The sequence below is a fragment of the Dipodomys spectabilis genome, unplaced genomic scaffold, assembly GCF_019054845.1.
Source record: "Dipodomys spectabilis isolate Male_0828 unplaced genomic scaffold, ASM1905484v1 ptg000136l, whole genome shotgun sequence".
NCBI lineage: Eukaryota > Metazoa > Chordata > Mammalia > Rodentia > Heteromyidae > Dipodomys > Dipodomys spectabilis.
This window is the reverse complement of record NW_024870813.1, coordinates 4,525,258-4,549,111: the sequence shown is the minus strand read 5'-3', so window position 1 is coordinate 4,549,111 and position 23,854 is coordinate 4,525,258. Positions and strand designations below refer to the sequence as shown.

The following is a 23,854-nucleotide window of genomic DNA, read 5'->3' as shown; positions in this document are numbered from 1 at the left end:
GGGACAGCGTGCAGGCTGTGAATTCAAGCCCCAGGACTGAGAAAATTGGGGGTGGTGAAAGAAAGAGCAGACATAAATACATCCACCTGCATTTTAGATAGGATGGTCTGCAAAGTTCATCAGGTGGCAATGTCACCTGCACTAGATTTGCATCTTTGATCTGCCTGAGGTTGTAGGTGCTATATAAGACTTTTAGTGTTTCCAATACCATTTTCTCACATAACAAATTAAATGAAGGAAGCCTAATATCATTGCTTTCTTTTGAATATAAAGGGCACCTGGCCAGGCACGCTGGTAATCCCTTTAGGGTTTTGGCATTCTTATATTTGGTACACTTCATTTATGCATAATTAATCTGTCTGAAATTTTGAAGTATAGTTCAAGGCTTTAAGAAAATACTGACCAGGTGAAAGCATTTTACTGTGCATCATCCATGAGCTGTATTTCTTATGCATACTTGATTTACATTGATTTTGGTACCCTGTATCTTGTGTACAGGTTTATCTGATTTGGGAAGGGAAGGGGAATAACAAAATGGTGAGACAAAAGACCAAGGGTAAACCAATGCAACAGCGATACTCACAAGACATTATGTTGGAAACGAACTTTACAATTTGTAGGGGAGGATAGTCGAGGGAATGGAAAGTGGGAGAAAAAAATGAGGGAGGGGTAGCAGTGACTACAAGAAATGTACTCATTACTATACATATGTAAGTGTAAGCCTTCTATATGTCACCTTAACAATAAAATTAAACTAAAAATTAAACTTGAGATAGATTTCTTGTGTTGGAAGACTAGTCTTAGAAGCATCATTGCCTTGTATTTTTTTTCTAACCTTTTTCTTTTTCTATTTCCTTCTTTCCATGCTAACTTTGCTATAGCAGACCACTTGGGAATTGAATTCATGGGTAAGTCAATACAATTTTCTCCTTAAATATCTCAGAAACACTACATTATAAAACACATATTGTTCTCCTTCTCCATCTGATTATAATTGAAATGTCTCATTATCAGATGCTATTGGTAGTTAAAAAAAAAAAGGTTTTAGTCCATTTTTCACTAAATAATAGCTGAAAATTAAAAACAACACCATATTTGGAAAGCAATTTTATGTTCAGTGCAATCCTGCAAAAGTCAGATTTGGCTCTTGGCTTTGGTTGTTTCCTTTAAATCTCAATTTTCTTATCCATAAAATAAGGATAATAATAGTTCCAAATTACTGCACATATAAATTGTTTAGCACGCTGTCTGCAACACTTCAAACACTTAATAAATGGTAGAACGCTGATTTTTAAATGTCAGTTTCATTATTTCTGCTGTAATTCTTTTCTTCCCTTTATAGAAGAATGGCTGTGGAGGCATTTGGGTATTTATCCATCTTCATTTGGAGTACGGCTTGTAAACAATTCCATTTACAAATTTAAAATATTTCTTCTTAAAGTGTTTGCAGTGCATGGCACATTTTTAAAAGCATCAGGATGCCTTCAGTGCATTATTTTCTTTATTTGTATGAAACTGCACTAATTAGAGATAATACTCCTAGTCTTTATTACAAATTAAATGATAGAGAAAGCATTCTGTGATGTTCTGAATTCATCACAGTGCAGGGATGAATATATAGGCAGGAGATAAATGGACCAAAATTGAGAAATTTGAATCCCAATTCTTCATACTCTGCCTTGTGGGCTTTTGTTGAACTTCAGATTTCTTTTTTCCTTAATGGGATGTGGAAGTGAATACTTGCTTGATATGTGTCCGTGTTACTTGTGATAATACTTATATGTTTATTTGCCTTTATTTAACCAATCACATATTCACTCAGTAAATATTTATCAAATCACTACAAGGGATGGATACATGCAAAATTCTAGAAAAAATAATTGCAAAAATGGAATACAGACATTCACTTTATTAAGCTCACAGTTAATAATCAGGTAATAAAACTTCCATGAAATTTCTCGAATCTTAAGATATCTTCTAAGCAAGAGGACATTAGCTTGGATTAGTGTGAAGGTATACAATATGTAGAAATGCTGATAGGTGTAAAGGAGGTAATATCACAGGTACAGGTACTTAAGATGGATTGCTGCTGGAGACTGTAAGAGGGAAGATTTGTAAGGATGACTGAAAGCTTTTTGTTTGCACATTAAGATGACACATGGGTCACTTCCAAAGAAAGAATCCTGACAGAAGAACAGATTTATTGGGAATATTTATTATATTGGGAGGGGAGGTTGAATTTAGAGTGACTTGGAAATTTTGAGAGAAGGTGTCAAGTTGATTGCTGTATAGCTAGAAGTGTTGAGAGCTAGAGCATTTACTAGCATATGATAAGGAAATGAGTATTGTTGAATGTTATTATTCATGATTGCTCTGTCTTACATTATATGGCAGATGGTTCAGTGCCTCCAGGTTTGGGGTTTTGCTAGGTAGAAATATTTGAAAATTAGAAAAGAAATGAAATTCAGGATATGAACTAAATAAAGCAGCATGGAATGTAAGGTAGGTATGGAAGGAAGTGAAGAAAATGTGAAAGCAATTAATAGTCTTTATGAAAGTACATGAAGGAAAGCCAAGTGCTGGGTACTCATACATATCTATAATCCTAACTCCTTGGGAGAGTGCAATCTGAGGATCATGGTTCAAAGCCAGCCCAGGCAGACAAAAACAAAAGACTTATCCAGCAAGAATTTTATCCATGGGGCTGAGAAGGTGGCTCAGTGGTAGAGCACTTGCCTTGCATGCATGAGGCCATAGGTTCGATTCCTCAGCACCACATAAGCAAAAAGAAAAAAGCCGGAAGTGGCGCTGTGGCTCAAGTGGTAGAGCACTAGCCTTGAGCTGAAGAGCTGAGGGACAGCGCCCAGGCCCAGAGTTCAGGCCCCACGACCGGACCAAAAAAAAAAAAAAAAAAGAATTTTATCCATTAAGAATTTGGAAGTAGAAATGTGATTCAAGCAACAGAGCTCCAGCTGTAAACAAACAACTAAGTGAAAGTATGAGGGCCTGAGTTCATGCACCAGTGTTGCCTCCTTAGAAAAAAATACAAAGAAAAAGAAAATAGTGAAGAATGGAAATAAAAAAGGAAGTACTTGACATAGTTGTTGGCATGAATAAGAAATTATAGTCAGATGGAATATTGGTTGGTAATGATCTTTAAGGACAAGTGACAAGAGATGAAAATTTGTCAAAGGACATTTAGGGGAGCGAGTACACTAAACTAGAGAGGAAATTCATTTGAAATTAGAGGCCAAGAATTTGAGAGGACATGGTTTGGAATAGGTTGCCTAAATAGATACACAGTTATTCATGATTATATTAAGATTGGAGAAGAGAGAAAAAAGAATTCGTCATATGTCTTAATTTCTAATAAATGAGTTTCACAGATGGGAACATAAAGGGCTTATTATATATAAGTAAGGGTAATTTGGGGCTGGGAAGGTGGCTCAGTGGTAGAGCGCTTGCCTTGCATGCCTGAGGCCCTCAGTTCGATTCCTCAGCACCACATAAGCAAAAAGAAAAAAGTCGGAAGTGGCGCTGTGGCTCAAGTGGTAGAGCACTAGCCTTGAGCTGAAGAGCTGAGGGACAGTGCCCAGGCCCAGAGTTCAGGCCCCATGACCGGATCCAAAAAAAAAGAAAAAAGTAAGGGTAATAGCAATTACATACAAAATAAAGTCCACACTATTATAATAGCTTAGACAGGATAGCAATTGGTTTTATTCAGTTTTGTTTCTTCCCAAGGTAGAATTAGTTTTCACTCCAGTAGTGGAGTCATTTTTCACCTATCATGAATTGGTGACCAAGACTTCTTCTGTCTTGTGGTTTTAATATCACCTACATTTCTCTCATCTGCCTAATAGCTAGCATATATATTAACATAATCCAGTCAATGCATGTTCTCTTCTAAGGGACTTAATCCTAAAAGATGTCCCCTCATTTTATATCTGTTTTTATCTAGACCTAAAATTCTATAGTCACATCTGAGTGCAAAAAGTCTGAGAGCCACAGATCATGATTTGGATTCAGCTTGGACAGGAAAGTTCTTGAGATACTTTTCTCCAATAAATTACCAAAAATCCAGAAACAGAGCTATAGCTCAAGTAAAGCTAAGGGACAGCACATAGGCCCTGAGTTCAAGCCCTAATACTAGCATATACACACGCAAGCACAAAAAAGAAAGGCTGGCAGATAGAATTTTAGTGGCTCTAAAAGAAAAGAAAAACTAAGGGTTTAGTAATCCCTACCATCTAAAAAAACTGCCATAAAATTTCAAGGAATTTGATTTTCCACAAGGAACAAGAGGAAGAGTTATCTTCAGGAGAAGAGAGCCCTGTCTTTGAGGGTAAGAAAATAGAATTTCAGGAAATTGGACTTTTCAGACATGATTCAAGGTTCAGTTGCAATAGAAGGGAAAAAAAGGAGTCAGAATAGAGATTGGAATGTGAAGGAGGTGAGACATGGAAAAGTAATCTCTTGAGACAAGGAGAAAATTGAAGGAAGAAGAGAAGAAAGTGACATATGGACTACAGATTACAGACATATATGGACATGGTTTGTGCATTAAAGTATAAATTGTTGAGAACGCAAGCAGTTTGCACTGTCTTCATCACTGATGTGAGCAAAGGATTGGTGACATGGAAGTGTGAATATCAGTAGTAATTTTGAGCAAAACTGGCACTAGATTTCACGGCCAGAGAAATTCACCCCATCGGGCATTAAAGAAGGCAGGAAAATGGAGACTCCCATAACTGTTGAGTAGAACGTCCACAGAACCAGAAATATCAACATAGCTGGTGATAGGGCTGAATAGATTCGGATACTACAAAAAGTGTGGTCAGGATTATAGCTAACGTAGTATTATTTATTACTATGGGAAGAAATAACCCATTCTTGCCTATGGTGGTACTTGACAGCATACCATATTGTAAAACCAAAATAAGTATCCAGAGGTCCATGTTAGAACTCATTTAGTAGAATGTTGTTACTGGTCCAGGAAAAGTAATAGGTTATTGTGTAGGTCATCTAGATGACTCTCCTGACAAAGGTTATAGTGTGGCTTGCAGAAGTTATAGTCAAATTATAGGTCTAAAAACTGATGGAGAATGAGCTCCCAGTGTATAATTCTTTGACTCCAGCAATAGCTGTTGCCTTGGAGAGATTGGGGTCAAAGCAAGTGCACAGTTTATATGTGGATAATGGCAGCTGATAAAGGATTATTTGGAATGGTGAATAGATTTATTGCATTAATGGTATACTCTATCCACTGGACACATTAATTTATTCCTGCAGATTGTTCTTTCTGAATATGTAAAACATTACTTTTAGATTTTGTTTGTGATTATGGAATCTATTAGAGTAAGATCCTTTCTATTGAAACTCTTATCATACCAAGAATATCATGTATACAATCAGGCTCAAGTGGTAGAGTGCTAGCCTTGAGCAGAAAAAACTCAGGGACAGCACCCAGGCCCTAAGTGCAAGCCCAAGGACCAGCACAAAAAAAAAAAAAAAAAAAAAAAAAAAAACAAAGAAAAGGTTATTTTGGTGATGAATATTTTACCTGGCAACCCTAAGTTCAAGGGCTACAAGCTAAATAAAGGATATTTTTATAATGTCTCATTCTTGTCTCATACCACAGTTCCCATGAAGACTGAATTTGAGTTAAAAATTGTGTTGATGGCTAAAAGATAAGCAGGATAAATGAGGCAAAAGCAGAAAACTTTGGAACCCAAATGTGCTGTGTATCTCAAGGGGGAGCTCTGCTTGTTACATGATGCAAATTAAGCAACAACAATACTAAGCTGTTCTCAAATGATCTCTTAGCAACGACGGTTGTTTAACAAGGCAAATGCTGCCTTATAAGCTCATTGGTTCCAAGCATGATGGGTCCTGCTGTCAGAGCAATTGATGAAATGCTTTAATGCCAAGTACTTACTGTGAGTGAAATAGATTAACACCTCAGATATGGATACTTCAAAAAACAAATGGTAGCTTGCTGCCTTAGTTTATCAGCTTTTGAGAAAGAAAGTAGCATTTAACTTACTAGAAGATGCAGTTCAAGACTACATTAATGAAGCAATAACAGCTGTGCCTTTTTCTGTTCACTACCCATTTATTTCCCCATTACATTCAGGCTGCTAACATCAGTCAGAAACATAGTTTTATGTGAATATGGGGTCTTTTGTTACTACAAGAGAAGTTTAGGTGTTTATGTGCTATAGTTTTATAGCAGAATCATAATTGTGGTTTGAAAACTCTATTTTTCTAGGGGAAAGTTATGGTATAGTATACGATGATAGAAAATATGTGTTCTTTAAAGCCAGGATAATACCTTTCTAATCTAGATACCACTTCTTTATTTGTGAGACATAAGTTTCTTGTCTGCTTTTGTAGCTGTCTGTCTATTGATGTAGACCAGTATGTACCTCTTAAGATTCACTGGCCTAAAGCTTGCTAATACAACGTATCATCCAGGCATGTCAGTATATGTCAGTAATGTCCTTCATTTCTTCCTGTGTTATGGTATATTGTCCTCATAGGTTACTGATAGTGAGTGTGTGTGTGTGTGTGTGTGTGTGTTTGTGTACAAGTACATCATTGACAGAATGAACTGGCCATGTGCTTTAAAAGTTTCTTTTAGCCTTTTCTTGTGGCTCATCCATCAGAGATCCCCTCATTTGCCTTAGTTGAACATTGTGTGTATGTGTGTGTGTGTGTGTGTGTGTGTGTGTGTGTATGTACAAATACATCATTGACAGAATGAACTGGCCATGTGCTTTAAAAGTTTCTTTCAGCCCTTTCTTTTGGCTCATCCATCAATGATTCCCTCATTTGCCTTAGTTGAACAGTGTGTGTGTGTGTGTGTGTGTGTGTGTGTGTGTGTGTGTGTGTGTGTGTGTGTGTGTGTGTGTGTGTGCGCGTGCGCGCACACGCCTGTCCTGGGACTTGAACTCAGAGAGCTTGAGCATTGTCCCTGAGCTTCTGTTTTTCTCATGGCTAGTGCTCCATCACTTGAGGGTCAGTGCTACTTCCAGCTTTTTCTGAGTAATTTGTTGGAGATAAGAGGCCTTTTCCACCTGGGCTGGCTTCAAACAGTGATCCTGAGATCTCAGCCTCCTGATTAGCTAGAATTACAGATATGAGCCACCAGCACCATGTTCTTATTTGAACTTTTGAAGCAGATACAGTAGAGAGGGCCACCAGCTTGTCCAGATGTGAAGAACGCTCAAGGACTAAAACTACCACATTTTTCTATGTGGTGCTATGTCTAGTGGTGTAAGTCATTTTATATAAGGAAACCTTGACTAATTCCCTAATCTTTTGAAAAATTAATATTCTATCATAGAAATATATTCAAGCCTCCTATAGCGCCAAATGGCAAAGCATCAACTCTGTAGCCTCATCTCTGTTTCTACCATTCTTAATCATACAGATTCATATCCTGTTCTGTTTATACAGTATTTCATGCCTATGTCTCCTTCATGGGCTGTTTCCATGTAGTATAGCATGAAGTGTCTCAATCCCTTCCTAATAGAGTTTCCTATGCGTATCACACCATGTACTGTAAATTGGCTGGATTTCCTATGGTCGCTGTCTCTCTTCACTTGTAATCATGAAAAGCATTATCTTCTCATCCTTGTATGGGCTCAAAGCATGGTGTGCATTGTCTAAAACAAAATGGAATGAGAATGAGTCCCCTTATCACTCGTTTCTTAGATATAACACCTCCAGTAAAGTTCCTTTTGAGCTATAGATTTATGAAATAACAAATTATTTTCTGTGCCCTTTATGCAATCTAAATACAATCAGAACAGATAAAACTATGATCATAAACATTCTCCTGTCCCAAAGTGGACAGCAATGGAGATGGAAGGCAGAAGATTCAATATTAACCTGATAGGACAAAAGAACTTGGATTAGGTCTCAGAAGTGACATTCCACCACATTTGCTAACATTGCTTCATGCTTGAATATATTTTCAAATTTAAATGGGATAATGCATTTTATGTTCTTGCTTATGTGCAGCAAGTGCTTCAAAATACTTTATTTCATTTCTCTTTTATTCTTCTGCACTATAATCTGTGCAACCTCTTGGTAAGCATTTTGCCGTAGCTTGCCCTTTACCCCTATCGTTTTTTACATGGTGGAGATGATGATGTACAATATTGTGTTTTTCAAGATATTGGAACTCAATTTTATGGCAATATAATTTTTTGTGGGTTCTAGGGCTTGAACTCTGAGCACTGTCCCTCAGCTCTTCAGCTCAAGGCAAGCACTCTACCACTTGAACCACAGTGCCTCTTCTGGTCTTCTGGTGGTTTATTGGTGATAAGCATCTCATATACTAGTCAAAAGTCTCATGGTCTAGTCCCAAGGCTGTTTCACCATTCAATGCTTAACATTGTAAATTTACAATAATTTATTCAATTGAAATAAAAGATATAAAATATAAATCTATAATCTTATTTTCCCTCCCTCCCTCCCTCTCTCTCTTCCTTCCTTTCTTCCTTCCTTCCTTCCTTCCTTCCATCCTTCCTTCCTTCCATCCTCCCTCCCTCCCTCCCTCCCTCCCTTCTTCTGGTGCTAGTGCTTGGGATTGAACTCATGGCCTGGGAACTATCCCTGAGATTTTGGGCTCAAGGCTAGTGCACTACCACTGGAGCCACAGTTTGAACTATGATTCTCAGATCTAACCTCTTCATTAGCTAGGATTATGGCATGAGGTAGAGGCGCCTGGCAAATTGTCACTTTTATTTTGACTATTTTTTTTTCTCTACAGGTAGAAAAGGACACATGTATCTTTTCATATTGCCTGTATCTTATAACTTCAGGATACTCATTCTGTACTTTCTTCACATACAATGACAATGGAGGTCATTCTAGATAGCTGTTGATGCTCTCTACTGTTTAGTATTTTTTAAATAAGTTTTTTATTGTGAAAAGACAGAGGGATTACAGTTACATGAGCAAGGTAATGAGTACATTTCTTATCCAGCATTGTTGCCTCCTCCTTTGTTTTTCCCCTACCACCCCTTCCCTCTCACCTCAACTACGCTCTCCCCACCACCCAGCCTAAATTGTAAAGTTCATTTTTTGACATAGACTCTTGTACATCTCATTGTTGCAATGGGTCAACCTGTATCCCTATTTTAAACAATATGTTTTTTTTTTCCCTTCCTCTCCCCAAATTATACCAACATCAAATACAGTGAAAACAGGGGTTATACCGTGGGGGAGGGACATACAAAGCAACAAAATAAATCGCATAGTATCTTATAAATATGTTAGAAACAATAGCAAGAAAGAAAAAAAAACAATTGTGTTCCTAACCTGGGGTTCATTTCACTTAACATCATCTTGTCTGAATTTTTCTGCTTGTCCTAGACATATACTAGTTATTGCAAATAAATGAAATCATGGAGTCTATGTTCCTTCGGGCCTGGCTTACTTCACTTAATATAATTTTTTCTAAGTTTTCCAGTTCCTAACAAATGGGGCAATGTAATTCTTTCTGACGGAGGTATAGAATTCCATTGTGTAATATACCACATTTTGTCGATCCATTCATCTAATGAGGAGCATCTGGGTTAGTTCCATATGTTAACTATGGTAAATAATGCTGCCATAAACATAGCTGTGCTGGTAGCTTTTCTTTGTGATCATTCTGGTAAATACCCAAAAGTGGGATTGCTGGGTCATAGGGGAGCTCTATGTGCAGTCTTTTGAGGAACATCTATACTGCTTTCCAAAGTGGTTGAACAAGTATACACTCCCCCGAACAATGCAATAGGATTCCCTTCTGGCCATATCCCCTCCAGCATCTGTTGTTATTAGAGTTCTTGATTTTAGCCAATCTAACTGGGGTGAGGTGGTATCTCAATGTTGTTTTAATTTGCATTTCTTTTATGGCTAGAGAGGTTAAGCATTTTTCTTCATGTGTCTGTTGGCCATTCTTTTTTTTTTTTTTTTTTTTTTTTTTTTTTTTTTTAATTTTATTTTATTTTATTTGAGAACATACTGTACAGAGGGGTTACAATTACATGGGCAGGATAATGCATACATTTCTTACCAAGCATTGCATCCTCCTCCTTTGTTTACCCTTCACCTCCCTTCCCAGCCTCCCCCCTCCCTCCCACCCAATCATACCCCCCCTCCCCCCCCCCCACCGACATTGTAAAGCTGGTTTTGACATGACATTTTGTACTTCTCATTGTTGCAACAGGTCCACCTGAATCCTTAAACGACTTGTTTGTCCCCGTCTCCTCCACAAGTTATACTGACATCAAATATAGTGAAAGCAGGGGTTTGTTGGCCATTCTTATTTCCTCTTCAGAGAAGTTTCTCTTTAAGTCTTTAGCCCACTTATTTATTGGGTAGCTTTTTCTTTCAGGATTTGTTGTTGGGGGATTTAATTTTTTGAGTTCCAAGTATATTTTAGATATGAGACCCTTGTCCATTGTATACATAGTGAAGATCTTCTCTCAATCTGTGGGCTTTCTATTGATTTTGCTAGCTATGTCTTTTGCCAGGCAGAAGCTCTGCAGCTTCATGAAATCTCATTTGTCCAACCTTTCTTTGATTTGTTGTGTTTCTGGGTCTCTATTAGGAAAATTCAGCCTGTGGCAAGGAGACCTAGGATTTTTCCTATTCCTTCCTGTAATATTTTCGGGTGTCTACTTTGACTCCGTGGTCTTTGATCTATTTGGGGTTGATTCTGATGCAGGATGATATATAAGGATATAGCTTTAGTTTTCTACAAGTGATTAACCAATTTTGCCAGCACCATTTACTAAAGAGGCTGTCTTTCTTCCATTCTATTTTTTAGCTCCCTTATCAAAGATTAGGTGGCTATAGGGCTGTGGGTTCATTTCTGGGTTTTCAATTCTATTCCATTGGTCCTGAGGTCTGATCTTGTGCCAGTACCAAGCTGTTTTGATTACTATGGCTTTGTATTAGAGTTTGAAATTTGGTGTAGATATTCCTCCAGTACTGTTCTTTCAGTTAAGGATCGTTTTTGCTATTCAGGGTCTTTTATTGTTCCATATGAATTTTTGGATTGCCTCTTCTATTTCCTTGAAGAATGAGGTTGGAATATTGATAGGTATGACATTGAATTTGTAGATAGGCTTGGGAAGTATTGCCATTTTCATGATGTTGATCCTTCCAATCTAGGAGCATGAGAGGTTTTTCCACTTTCTAAGTTCTGTTTTGATTTTCTTTTTCATGTTTTTATAGCTTTCATCATAGAGGTCCTTCACTTCTTTGGTTAAGATAATTCCTAGGTATTTTATTTTTTGTGGGGCTATTATGGAGTTGCTTTCCTAATTTCAGCCATGCTTTTCTCATTGTTGTCACACATAAAATCCATTGATTTTTTTAGGGTTAATTTTACACCCTGCTACTTTGCCAACTTTTCGAATCAGCTTGAGTTATTTGGAGTGGAGCCATGGGATTCTTTAATTACAAGATCATGTCATCTGCAAAGAGGGAGAGTTTTACTTCATCTTTCCCTATTGAGATCCCCTTTATGTTTACATCTTGTCTTATTGCTCTAGCTAGGCATTCTAATACTAATACTTGAAGAGAAGTGGAGAGAGTGGACATCTTTGTCTCATTCCTAAGTTTAGAGGAAATGGCTTTAGTTTTTTGTCATTAAGTATAATGTTGGCTGTAGGTTTGTCATATACAGCATTTATTGTATTGAGGAAAATTCCATGGATTCCTAATTATTCCAGAGCCTTCATCATAAAGGGGCGTTGGATCTTGTCAAATGCTTTTTCTGAATCTATTGAGATTTCTTATCCTTGCTCTTGTTGATGTGATGAGTTATCTTAATTGATTTGTGTATATTGAACCAGCTTTGCATCCCTGAAATGAATTCTTTTGATCATGGTGTATGATTTTTTTAAAGTCGATTGGCCAAAATTTTGTTGAGAAGTTTTGCATCAATGTTCATCAAAGAAATGTGTCTATAGTATGAGTCCCTGGCTGGTTTTGGGATGAGGGTTGTGACAGTCTATGTGCATAATTGGAGAGTTAAATCCATAAACGTTGAGAGTTAGGAGTGAAAGGTGTTTGGTAATTCCTGCCATGTTATCACACCTTTATAAAAAATTTCTTTTTTTTTATTGTGAAAATACTGTACAGAGGGGTTACAATTACATGGGCAAGATAATGAGTACATTTCTTATCAAGCATTGTAGCCTCCTCCTTAATATCTTTTTTTTTTTTTTTGGTCGGTCGTGGGGCTTGAACTCTGGGCCTTGGCGCTCTCCCTGTGCTTTTCCGCTCAAGGCAAGCTCTCTATTGCTTGAGCCACAGCTCTACTACACACCTTCTTGGCAGCTGAAACAACTGGGTTCTTCCTATGATTCTTGAATTCTCGGTTTGGGTGGGGTTTCTTGGACTTCATTGTGGTCTTGTTGGTTTTCTATGTATAGGACATCTTTAACTATCTTTTGAAAGACTGGTTTGGTGGAGATATATTGTTTCAGTTTTTCTTTGCTATGGAAGGTTTTTATTTGACTTTAGGTTATGAAGGAGAATTTAGCTGGGTACAGTATTCTTGGTTGCTAGTTGTTTGTTTTTAGGGCATGGCATATATCATTCCAGGCTTCCAGGCTCTTCTTGCTTTAATTGTGTCTGCTGAGAAATCTGAGGTGATTCTAATTGGTTTTCCTTTAGAGGTGATTGATCTTCTCTCCTTGACAGCTTTAAGGATCTTTTCCTTGATCTGAATTGGATCTTTTCCTTGGTCTGTGTGGATTATAATGTGACGGTGGGATGTCCTGTTCTGGCCTGGTCTCTTTCGGGTTCTAAAAGCTTCTTGTGTCTGAATAGGCCTATCTTTTTGCATGTTTGGGAAGTTCTCTGCTAGGATCCTGTTAAACAAATTTCCTAGACCATTAACTTCTGTCTCTAGGTGCTCCTCTACACCCATTGTCCTTAGATTAGGCCTTCTGATGGTGTCTACCAGATGTTGAATAGATCTATCGTATTTCTTGGATTTGTCTTGGATAGTTGTATGTTCTTTCTCTATAATATCTAGGCTGTCTTCAATCCCCGAGATTTGATCTTCTGCATCATCTAACCTACTGCCAAGACTTTCTACTTTGTTTTTTATTTCCTTTCCTTCTACTTGGTCTAATTCCTTTCCTTCTAATTTGATGGCTTCAAATTCTTTGTTGGAGCTGTGTGTTAGATCTTGTATGAACTTCTTTAATTCCTTAATTTGGTGTTCATTGTTTTTTCTCAAATCACTTAGTTGATTGGTTATGGTTTCCTTGGACTCCCTTTCCTTCTGACTGGCTCCATCCAGCATTCCTTTTGTGGTTTCCCTTGATTCTTTCAGCTGTCTGTTTTGGATTCCATGAATGCCTCTTTTGATCTTCGTCTATTCTCATCCTGCTCTCTCAATTCCTGTATTACTCTTTAATTAGCTTCCTCACGTTTACTCAATTCTTGTATTTCTCTTTGACTGTTCTCAGCCTGCTCTTCCAGTTCTTGTGTTAATCTTTGAGTAGCTTCTTCATGGTCATGATATTCCTGTATTAATTTTTGGTTAACCTCATCATGCTCGTGAACTTCCTGTTAATCTTTGGTTTGCCTCATCTTGCTCCCTATCATGCTCACACTGAGTCCTTTGCAGGTTTTCAATCTTTTCATTCACCATGTTTACCAGTAGTGTTTGTAGAGCTTTTGGGGAACTCTCCTCTGGATTATTCATTACCTGTTCTGTCACCTGATTATCCTGAGCAGGAGTTGAGATACCCAGACTTGCCATTTTTTCTTGTGTTTCTCAGGCTTGTTCTGTCCATTTGGTGTGAGAGTAACACCAATTTCATGCTAGAACACAATTTTAAGGCAACCAGAGTCCTGTAGTTGCACAGTCAAAAATTGCTTCAAATAAAATCTAGTTCAACAGATCCAATCTATTCCATATCAAACAACTATGGATTCATGGGCTAAGAACATCAAAGTGAGATTCAGCAAACCAGAAATTACTAGGTTTTGGGAGAATTGTGGGGAAAGATAGGATTAGTGGTATATGGAGAGGTAAAAGGAGAGTGAATTCAGCCAAGTCTTAATCTCAGAAAGGGAAATGGATAGGACAGGATGATAGGAGAGAGATAAAAATACAAGAAAAAATGGAAAAACAACAATTTAAATTAAAAAGAGAAACACTTAAAATTATGTAAATTTAAAGAAATGATATTTAGAGAAGAAAGATAGGATGAGAGGAGGGTAGAAATAAAAAGGGAAAATTTAAAAAAAGAAAATAAAGATTCTTAAAATTGGAATACTTGAAAATTATATAGGCTTTTTAGTATTTTTTAATAAAAGTGGAATCACAATCTCAAAAGTACAGTGGCAGATTTCAACACCTTATTTCTTTGGCTTGATACTGTAACAGGAAAATATCTTCAATTAAATATAGTCAATCTGCCACCTAGGAATAGAAATCATTTATCTATAACTTTTCCAAAGCTCTTCTTCTTTTAGACAATGTGTGGCATGTATCTAGTATACTAATAAGAATTGGGACTATTTAGCCAAGACTGATGGCGAGTGCCTCTAATTCTAATAACTTAGGGCTGATATCTAGAAGAAAGTGATTTGAAGCCAACCCAGGAAGTTAAGTCTATATGACTCCATTTCAACAACAAACCAGCAAATGTAAAAAACTGGGTTGGAGGCATGGTTCAAGTGGTAAAACACATGTTATGTGCAAGCAATCCAAGCAAGTACAAAACATTGAATTCAAATCCCAAACCAGCAGGGGAAAAAACAATTCAGAATTTGGACAAAAAGATTCAAAGTTTGATGTTCTAATGGCTGAACTTGAGCACTGAAGTAACTATTATTGCAAATTCTGGAGTTTTCTCTGAGGGATGAAGTGTGTCTCCATTTGACTAATTCAGTGATGTGAGGAGAATGAAATTATTATTGTAAATATCATCAGAGCCTGGCATTACTGTGGAGTCACTACTTGTCAGCATTTAAGCAGACTAGGAATGCATTACAATTTCTGCCAGTTTATAAATATTCTGTTTATAAAAAAAAAGAAACTAAAATAATTAAGACCAAATATGACTTTCAAAATAACATAAAATATATATCATAAGCCAATTGCAATGTAATCACTATAGCTTGCAAGCTTTGAAGAAATGCAATTACAGGTCATCTCTTGAGGAAATTCCCCTGAGCAGCTCTTGAAAATGAATCCCACTTTAATCTGTGAAAGTGGTTAAGATAGGATTCCATTTGAGATTCTATCACAAGCAGATGCTAACATGTGTATGGGTATCTATTATTGAAAATACTATAAAAGCTATTCTAGTCTGTATTTTTTATGAAATAAAGATTTCTGCTCCTTGAGTTGATCATCACTTTTTGAGAAGTGAATTCATTTTTTCCTCCTATTATCTCTCTTCTTTTTAAAAAAATTTAAATCTCAATTGTTTTTCTCAGTCCTAGAGTTTGAATTTAGGACCTTGTGCTTTTTAGGCAAGTGCTCTATTAATTGAACCATGCCCAAGTATTTTTTGCTTTATTTTCTTTCAGATAAGGTCTTGTAGATTTTTCTGGGACCAGTCTCAGACCATGATCCGTTATACTATGCCTCCAAGACATGCCTTCCACACACATCTCACCCTATTCAACTTGTTCCTTGAGAGGAGGTCATTTCAGCTTTTGGAAAGACCACATCTCAAGCATTTGAAGCCCAAGCTGGCCTCATACCTTGATCCTCCCCTCTACCTCTGAGAATCCACATAACTGTCATAAATTGTCCTTATTTATTTATGTGTTTATAAGGCTTTAAAAATAATCATTTTCTTTTCTGTGAGCTTACTTCTCATCAACCACAGCTTTCCTATATATGAGTATAAAAGCCTGTTTAAGCTGGGCGCTGTTGGCTCACACCTGTAATCTTATCTACTCAGGAGACTGATATCTGAGGTATGGGTTTCGAAGCCAGCCCAAGCAGGAAAATCCATGAGACTCTGATCTCTAATTAACCACCAGAAAGCAGGAAGTGGCACTGTGGTTCAAGTGGTAGAGCATTCACCCTGAGCTAAAGAGCTGAGGGAGAGTGCCCAGGTCCAGAGGTCGAGCCTCATGACAAAAAAAAAAAAAATGTCTGTTTAGATAGGGGATATATTTTTGGTAATTATGAAACTTTACTAAGAAAGTTCAGATTGGATCCATCTGTTTTGAAAGTTGTTTTATTTCCAACTAAATTAAAACATCTAATTGAACCATTTTATCTTTCCAACTGAGTAACAGCTAAAGGAAACTCAGGTCCAAACCATCCTTCAGAAAATTTGAGGTTTAATATTTTCTGTGTCATCTAATTGTTTAAAATATTCACTTGGTAGTGGTAGGGTCATAGAGTATTAGGGGAGGAAGGAAACCTTGAGCCTTTTGAGTATGAAATCAGATTTTTATGTTGAAGGCCAACAAATTCCTGCAGACTTTCCTCATTAACTGAAGTAGATTATGATAAAACCAGTATTCAATAGTAAATATTTTATTGGCTCTCTGCTTTTAAATAGTTTCATATTTTCACTTTTAGTGCTTTTGTTTTTCAATAGCAATCAATCCAGATGCTGTGCTAATCATCCAATGTTATTTACATCTATCTGGAACAATAGATTTGTTAGAATGTGGAAAGGGGTGACATTCATCAAGATGAACTGTATTTGTAAACTCTTTTGGTGAATGGCAACTCATTTGTAAAACTACTTAAAGAGAATGAAAAATAGATGTATTCGCTTCCCATTGCTATAATAAATGCTTGAAATAATCAACTTAAAGAAAGAAAAGGTTTATTTGGGCTCATGGTTTTGATCACTTGACCCTAGTGCTCTATGCGGAGGTTACAAGTTTGAGTTGGAGTATTTGGCAGAACAAAACCATTCTCATGGCTGGAAACTGAAAGGCAGAAAGAGGCAAGGACCAAGGGGCCCATCTCCCTTTACAGGATGAGCCACAGTGGCCTTCAGATCTTCCTCTTGTCCCTCCTCTCCAGTGTTCTGCCTCCTCTCAATGTGGTAACTTCTGAATGAAGCTTTTACCACATAATGTATGAGGGATGCTAAAGAGTTCAACTATGGCAGTAGTTAGCTATTCCTTTGTCTGTGGTGATTCTTTACAATTAACTTTGATGCCTGATGACAGCCTTGTGAAAACATTCTAATTAATGCAGATACTTGCACATTCAATGTTTTGATATGGTTTTGAAGGTAATGTAGCAAAAGTGAGGAATCCCTACATTCAGATGCTCTTATAGTACTGTTACTGTAATAAGGATGGTGCAAATTCAGACTATCCTCCAACTACCATTGGTGTGTCTTTCAACTTGAACTCAGAAATGAGTATGTAATACATTTTTATTGAATGTTGGTGGAGAACTGAAACTTCTTGCTCCTCTAGAAACATTATTCTTCTCTTACCTGGATAGTGTTTTTCTTTATTTTACAAAGTAAAACTAAACTAAAAATATAGCCCAAAGAGTTGAGGACAAATTAGCGAGAACTTGGCTGAGAATTAAGTTTTCCAATCCCTGTTGAATAGAGCAAATTGTTAGAATCAGCATTCATAATTGAGCTTCAACTAAAGGCTTTGTTTTACAATTTGCTTTAAGGTAATTAGAAAATTGTGCATGAAAGCATGGCACATATAAATCACAGGTATATTCATCTGAATGGATTTTGTATGGCTTATATTTATAGCTCATTTTGTAGAGGCTGATTTACTGTATTGAAACAGACAATTAAAGAAAGGTAAAGGGACTAGCATTTTCCCAGCAAGAGCAATGTGCTAGGCAGAATGCCAGACATGGCACAAGCTCTACCTGAGTTCATCTTCTGTAACATAAATATTGCCACTATTTCACAAAAGAAGACACTGCATAAAAGCCTGAGCATAGGGGAAATCCATAAACATATTCTTCATTGAACATATGCAGGCCTAATCAAAATAATTCTAATTTATATCCTAAAATTTGTAGCAGAATCAGACAGAAATGAAATACAATTCTGGCCAGCATACCAATAATGTTTTGCAGTTATTTATTGAATCATTTTGAATAAATCCTACATTGCATTTATTTAAATAGTAATTCAATTTGTTTAATTTATAATTTGTCAAATGGCTTCATTCTACATCACACAGAGGCTATTTTTGCTCTTATTTTCCTTGGCCAAATAGAGTCAGATGTGAAAAAGAAAATTGGATATAAAGTGACAAATCCAACTTTAAATAGTCTAATAGAATTTTCTGAAGGTAGTCCCTAGTGAATATTAAGAAGATCAAGTGTATTGTACATATATATACATGATAAAATGAAAAATAGATAGTTTCCATAATCACATACAAAAGCTTCACAATCAAACATACAGAGGCCTTGGCATAAATCAACGTAAATATTGTGGAATTCCAAGGGGAAAATGTTATTTGCACATTCTACAAATGTTAAGAATTATAAAAAAATCTCTTTTGTAAGAACATTTTTAAACTCTTCCTTAAAATTTTATTTTATTGTAAAGATTCTGTAGAACATTTTTTGAACTCTTAAAGTACAAATAATCCACATGACATGCCTTGAGATATGTTTAATCAATTTTTAAGTAACAAAAATGTACCTACCATGTACCAATCACTGTTCTGGGTTCAGGAGCTAAGATTTTAGTAACAGAGAGAAAACATAAACATGGCTCATAAATAAAACATGTATTTGATTCTGATGTTATAAACAGATTTGTGAAAAACAAGAAAGAACCAGGAGTAAGGTATTGATGTTGTAAATAGACAGCCAGGGCTGGCATGACTGAACATAAATAGCATTTGAATAAAGATTGAAATGAAGGAAAGAAGGCTGTGAATGCCTTGCTAGACAAGACTTGCAAGACTTTGCTAGACAAGGATAAACCCAAGCTTAAGCACAAAAAGGTCCACTTAGCTCAAACCAGTAATCTTATCTGCTCAGAAGGCTGAGATCAGAAGATCTCGTTGGGAAGCCAGCCAAGGCAGGAAAGTCCCTAAGGCTCTTATCTCCAATTAACAACCAGAAAAGAGGAAGTGGCATTGCAGCTCAAAGTGATAAGAGTGTTATCCTTAAAGCTCAGGGACAGTGCCCAGACCCTGAGTTTAAGTCCCATGACTGCCTCCCACCATTGAAAAAAAAAAGAAAGAAAGAGGCCCATTGTGGCTGGAGCAGACACACAAAAGGAAAGAGTTGAGTTACAGGAATTAGATCAGGTAGACTTTGGAGATTATGGTAAGGCATTTGCTAATAAATGAAATGGAGAGCCTTTGAGAACTATAATGAGGGAAAAAAATGTTCTATGGTTGATTTTTTGATGAAAGTCATAAAGGTTGGGAAAGCAAGGGAGGGAGAGAGTGAGTCTCACACACACACACACACACACACACACACAGAATAGAATATGAAGATTGAGCTCATTGCAAGGATGGAAAGGAAAAATAATGATTATCTGAAGAAAGATTTCAGTGCTGGACTGTGCTGGAGTATTGAATTACAATTCAGATTCTGAATCTATATTGGAAAGGGAGTGTTAGGTTTTTAAAAAGAGGTAACCGAGTAAGAACAGCACCAGCACGCACGTGGTATTCAGGTAAGGGGTAGATTTATTCAGTAGACCTGCTGGGACCAGGCAAGGTTGGCACTCCACGTGGCTGGGAAAGGCCTGCGAAGGAGAGAGAGCTGGGAAAGAGAGGAAAGAGCTAGAAAAGAGCAGAGAGAGGGGTAAGAACAGTAGCACTCACGTGGTATTCAGGTAAGGGGTAGGTTTATTCAGTAGACCTGCTGGGACCAGGCAAGGTTGGCACTCCACGTGGCTGGGAAAGAGAGGAAAGAGAGAGGAAAGAGCTAGAGCAGAGAGAGAGCTAGAAAAGAAGAGCAAGAGCAAGAGCTAGAAACGAACAGAGAGAGAGAAAGAGAGAGTCTGGGCCTGGGCTAGGCCTGATCTAGGGTAAGGGCGGGGAAAGGTGTGGCCACATCAAATTCAGATGTGACCTCAGCGGATGCAGATGTGACCTCTTCCAGGTGTCTCAGTTGCCTAGGTAACACAGGTACTGGGTGGAGACTTTGCTGCGAGGAGGGTGGAGTCTGCTTGCCATCCAGGGGCGGACCTTACAGGGAGTTTACTGGATTTATAGAAAAATCACAAAATGGGCTTAGATTGTTTGAATATATTTAAATACTTAGAAAATTGGGTTGAGAAAGAGAGAGACAGAGATAAAGAAAACAGAGACTGAGAGAGACAGAGATTCCAGAGAGGGGCCACTGCTTGTTGGAAGGAGGAGGATCTTGAAAGGCGATTTGAGGAGCAACAATTGTCTCATAACACTTCATTTGAAGGCTGACTAATTTTGAAATATTTTGGAGGGGGGGAACAGGAATAGAGGGGGACTCCTTAGAACAAGCGAACTGGTGGCATAGATAGAGCCATGGAAATCCCAAAGTTACATTGATCTAGATTTAAGAGGCCAATTGTAATTTTTGTTGTTGTTGGTTGCAGGGCCTGAACTCTGGGCCTGAACTCTGTCCCTCAGCTCTTCAGCTCAAAGCTAGTGCTCTATCACTTGAGCCACAGCACCACTTCCCCAATCGTAATTTATAAAATGTCCAACATGAAGTCATGTTTTGTAAGCTAAGTATGCAACTGGAAAATAAACTATAATAACAATATCAATGATAGGTAGTGGCAGAGAAAACAAAATGCTTGTTCTTGCCCGTACATGGCTTTTATTTTGTTTCCTTGCTAGAGAAAGAGAGGTTGTTCATTAAATAGCAACAGTTGTGGGTCCTTAGTTTGGGCTTAACACTTCCTCTGGAGGAATCTCCCTAGGGGTGTCTCTAAAGGACTCTTTTGATGAGTTCCTCTCTACTTAAACATCTTGGAAGAATGCAGCCTTGGAGTAGTTGTGGTGAATATATAGATCTCCTTGGTGGAGGGTGATAGCTAGCATCATCACTCTGCCAGTCCAGAAAAAAATGTTTATTCTGAGTTTGGTGCTAGCTATCCAGGCAAGGCAATATTCTTAAGTGAATTTAATAGACTCTAATCTTGGGCTATTTTGGTTACTATGGAAATGTTGCTAGAAAAGATAGGTACTATAAGGAACTCCTTCCTAGCCAATATTTTTTTCCTAAAAAAATTTACTGATTTTTTATCTGTAAGGGCAAAAATAATAAATCATTGTAGACAGAGACAGTATATATAAAATAAGCAAGAGATGTATGTTCAGCTTTCATGTTTATTCTCAATTACAGCCCATGGTATTGGCCATGCCAAAGTGAAGAACAATGCTGGTTCATTAGAAACCACTTTATTTTTCTAATCATAAGAATGTTCATCAACTCAAAGTTTAAGTAAAACAACCAATTTCCTAGTATGATGCTCATTTTCTTCTACTTAGCACTTTATCACCTGACTACTATAGTTTACACTAGCCATATTTATTATACATTTATATATGAATATATAGTTTATTTTATATATTATAATTTTATAATACTGTACCCATTCAACTGTTACTGGGCCTTTGGTTTATTTCTTGTTTAGAACACTAGATATAAATTTGTCTTGAATATTGCAGGAGCTATCTTTATATAAATGTATATTCATACTATTTAGTGTTGTTGGGCCATGAGATAAAGATATTATAAAATATGCTTGTTGTGGTGGACTTGTTGTTTTCCTGAAGAGACTAAACTGATTTACAATCCAACCCAGATGGTCAAAGATTTTCTTTTATTTGCCACTTTTTTCCTATGACTGAAATATTCCCTAACACTAATTTTCCATTCTGTGTGTGGCAGTAACTTATCTGACTTCCTGAAATGAGAATGTGAGCAGAGTTTCATGTTTGACATTTTAATACACTACTTTTGATATGTTGAGTAGGTTCCTTATCTATTTTCTAATGGATTTTCCCATTTTGTTATTGATCTCTTAGAGTGATTCTTTCTGTAATGTAACTGACAGATTAAGCAAGCTAAACTTTATACTTCTATAAGAATGTCCTGATTATTTTTAGTTATTTGAAAGTCAAAAATTATTTTTTAGAGAAAAAAGTAAGTTTGTTTCCAGTTTTGTGTGTGTGCTAGTCCTGCGGCTTTAACTCAGAGCATAGGTGCTGCCCCTGAGGTCTACTCAAGGCTACTATTTGAGCAACTCCTCCTCCACTTTGGGCTTTTTGGTGATTAATTGGAGATAAGTGTGTCACACAGACTTTCTTTCCCATGCTGGCTTCAAATTTTGATCCTCAGAGACCAGCTGCCTTAGTAGCTAGGATTTCAGCTATGAGCCCACACATGACAACCAAAACAATGCTTTTTATAATATTATTAAAATGAGAAAGGATAAACTTTAGGGACTTTCACTATTTGATTATGAAATATTTACTTAACAGAAAGATATAATCAAAAAGTTTCTGTGCCTCATCATATATTCTCAAAACCTATAAATACAAAAATACATGGGTATACATATGTCTACAAAAGTGATAGACTGCAAGACAAATTCAAATATTGAAACCATAATTTTAACAAATCTCCACAATAATTAATGAATCAAAGAAACAAAAAACTAAACTACTTATTTACTATACAAAGCACATTTTAAAAATCTTTTAATAGCATCAATAATATCTTTAATGTTTACATGTCTGCATTTACTTAAATGATATTATTTTAACCCATAGAGTTAGCCTCAATAAATTACGAAGATTTAATGTCATGTAAATATTTTGTAACCACAAAGCAATGATTAAAAATAAATAACAGAAATAACTGCCAGACATCAGTGACTCACACCCATAATCTTCGCTACACAAGAGGCTGAGTCTGAAGATCATGGTTCACAGGCATAATGAACACAAAAGTCCACAAAACTCTTATCTCCAATTAACCACCAAAAAGCTAAAAGTGGAGCTGTGGCTCAGGTGGTAGAGTGCTAGCCTTGATCATGAAAATCTTAGTCAGAGACAGCACCTATACCCTGAGTTCAAGCCTCAAGATGGGCACAAAAATAAATAAACAAACAAATAAGTAAACAAAAAAAGATGAATTATATTCTTTTCAGTTGATAATTTTAATGACTTTATACTTAAGTTTTAGATAATAATAAAAGAAATCAGAAACTATTTAGAATAGGTAATAATGACTTTATGCCACATAAAATCATGTAGGAAAAGCTAATGACATATTTATAGCTAATATATTAACTTTGCTCATATTCCTCGACAAGAAATGTACTCATTGCTTTACTCATGTAACTGTAACCCTTTTGTACAGCATCTTTACAATAAAATAATATTAAAAAAAGAAACTGAAAAACTCAGCAAAACAAAAAGCCAGTCAGAATACTATGCAATACTATATAATTTGAGAAAAAAAATATGAAAGGATAGAACAGACAATATTTGGCATTTTCAGCATAAGATGAGCAGAGCATAATAAAACCCTTTAAATCCAGCTTGGAAAATGATGAGGGGATACAGGAGAACTAGCGAATATAACTTGGAATTTGTTCAAGTACACCGGACACATCTATCACATTTATGACATTACCACAATGAGTCTCATCTGTACTACTAGTATAAATAAAGAGAGGGAAAGCAAGACAGACGGAATAACCAAAACAACAATTATTACAAGAAAAGGAAAAATGAAAAAGATCCACTATTGGCTAGTAAATGTTTTAGTGTAAAGAAGTAACTGATCACGTTCAACTGACTTACAAAAATGAATTTTATGAAATGTACTAGGATCACACTTAAATTTAACACCTAAAGTTAAAAAAAATTGCAAATTTCTTTATAG

The 23,854-nt window shown here is 36.6% G+C and overlaps 1 protein-coding gene across 7 annotated transcripts in view; it reads left to right on the top strand.

Moving 5' to 3' along the window:
- Nrg3 (neuregulin 3) overlaps positions 1-23,854 on the top strand; it is a 1,012,378-nt gene that overhangs the window by 891,097 nt on the left and 97,427 nt on the right. For 4 of the 7 annotated variants that reach the window (XM_042690311.1, XM_042690313.1, XM_042690316.1 and 1 more), the window contains exon 4: positions 882-908. In XM_042690311.1, the coding sequence (XP_042546245.1) occupies positions 882-908 (27 nt within the window). The remainder of the gene's footprint in view (positions 1-881; positions 909-23,854) is intronic. The other 3 variants (XM_042690312.1, XM_042690317.1, XM_042690314.1) reach the window with 1 other exon arrangement.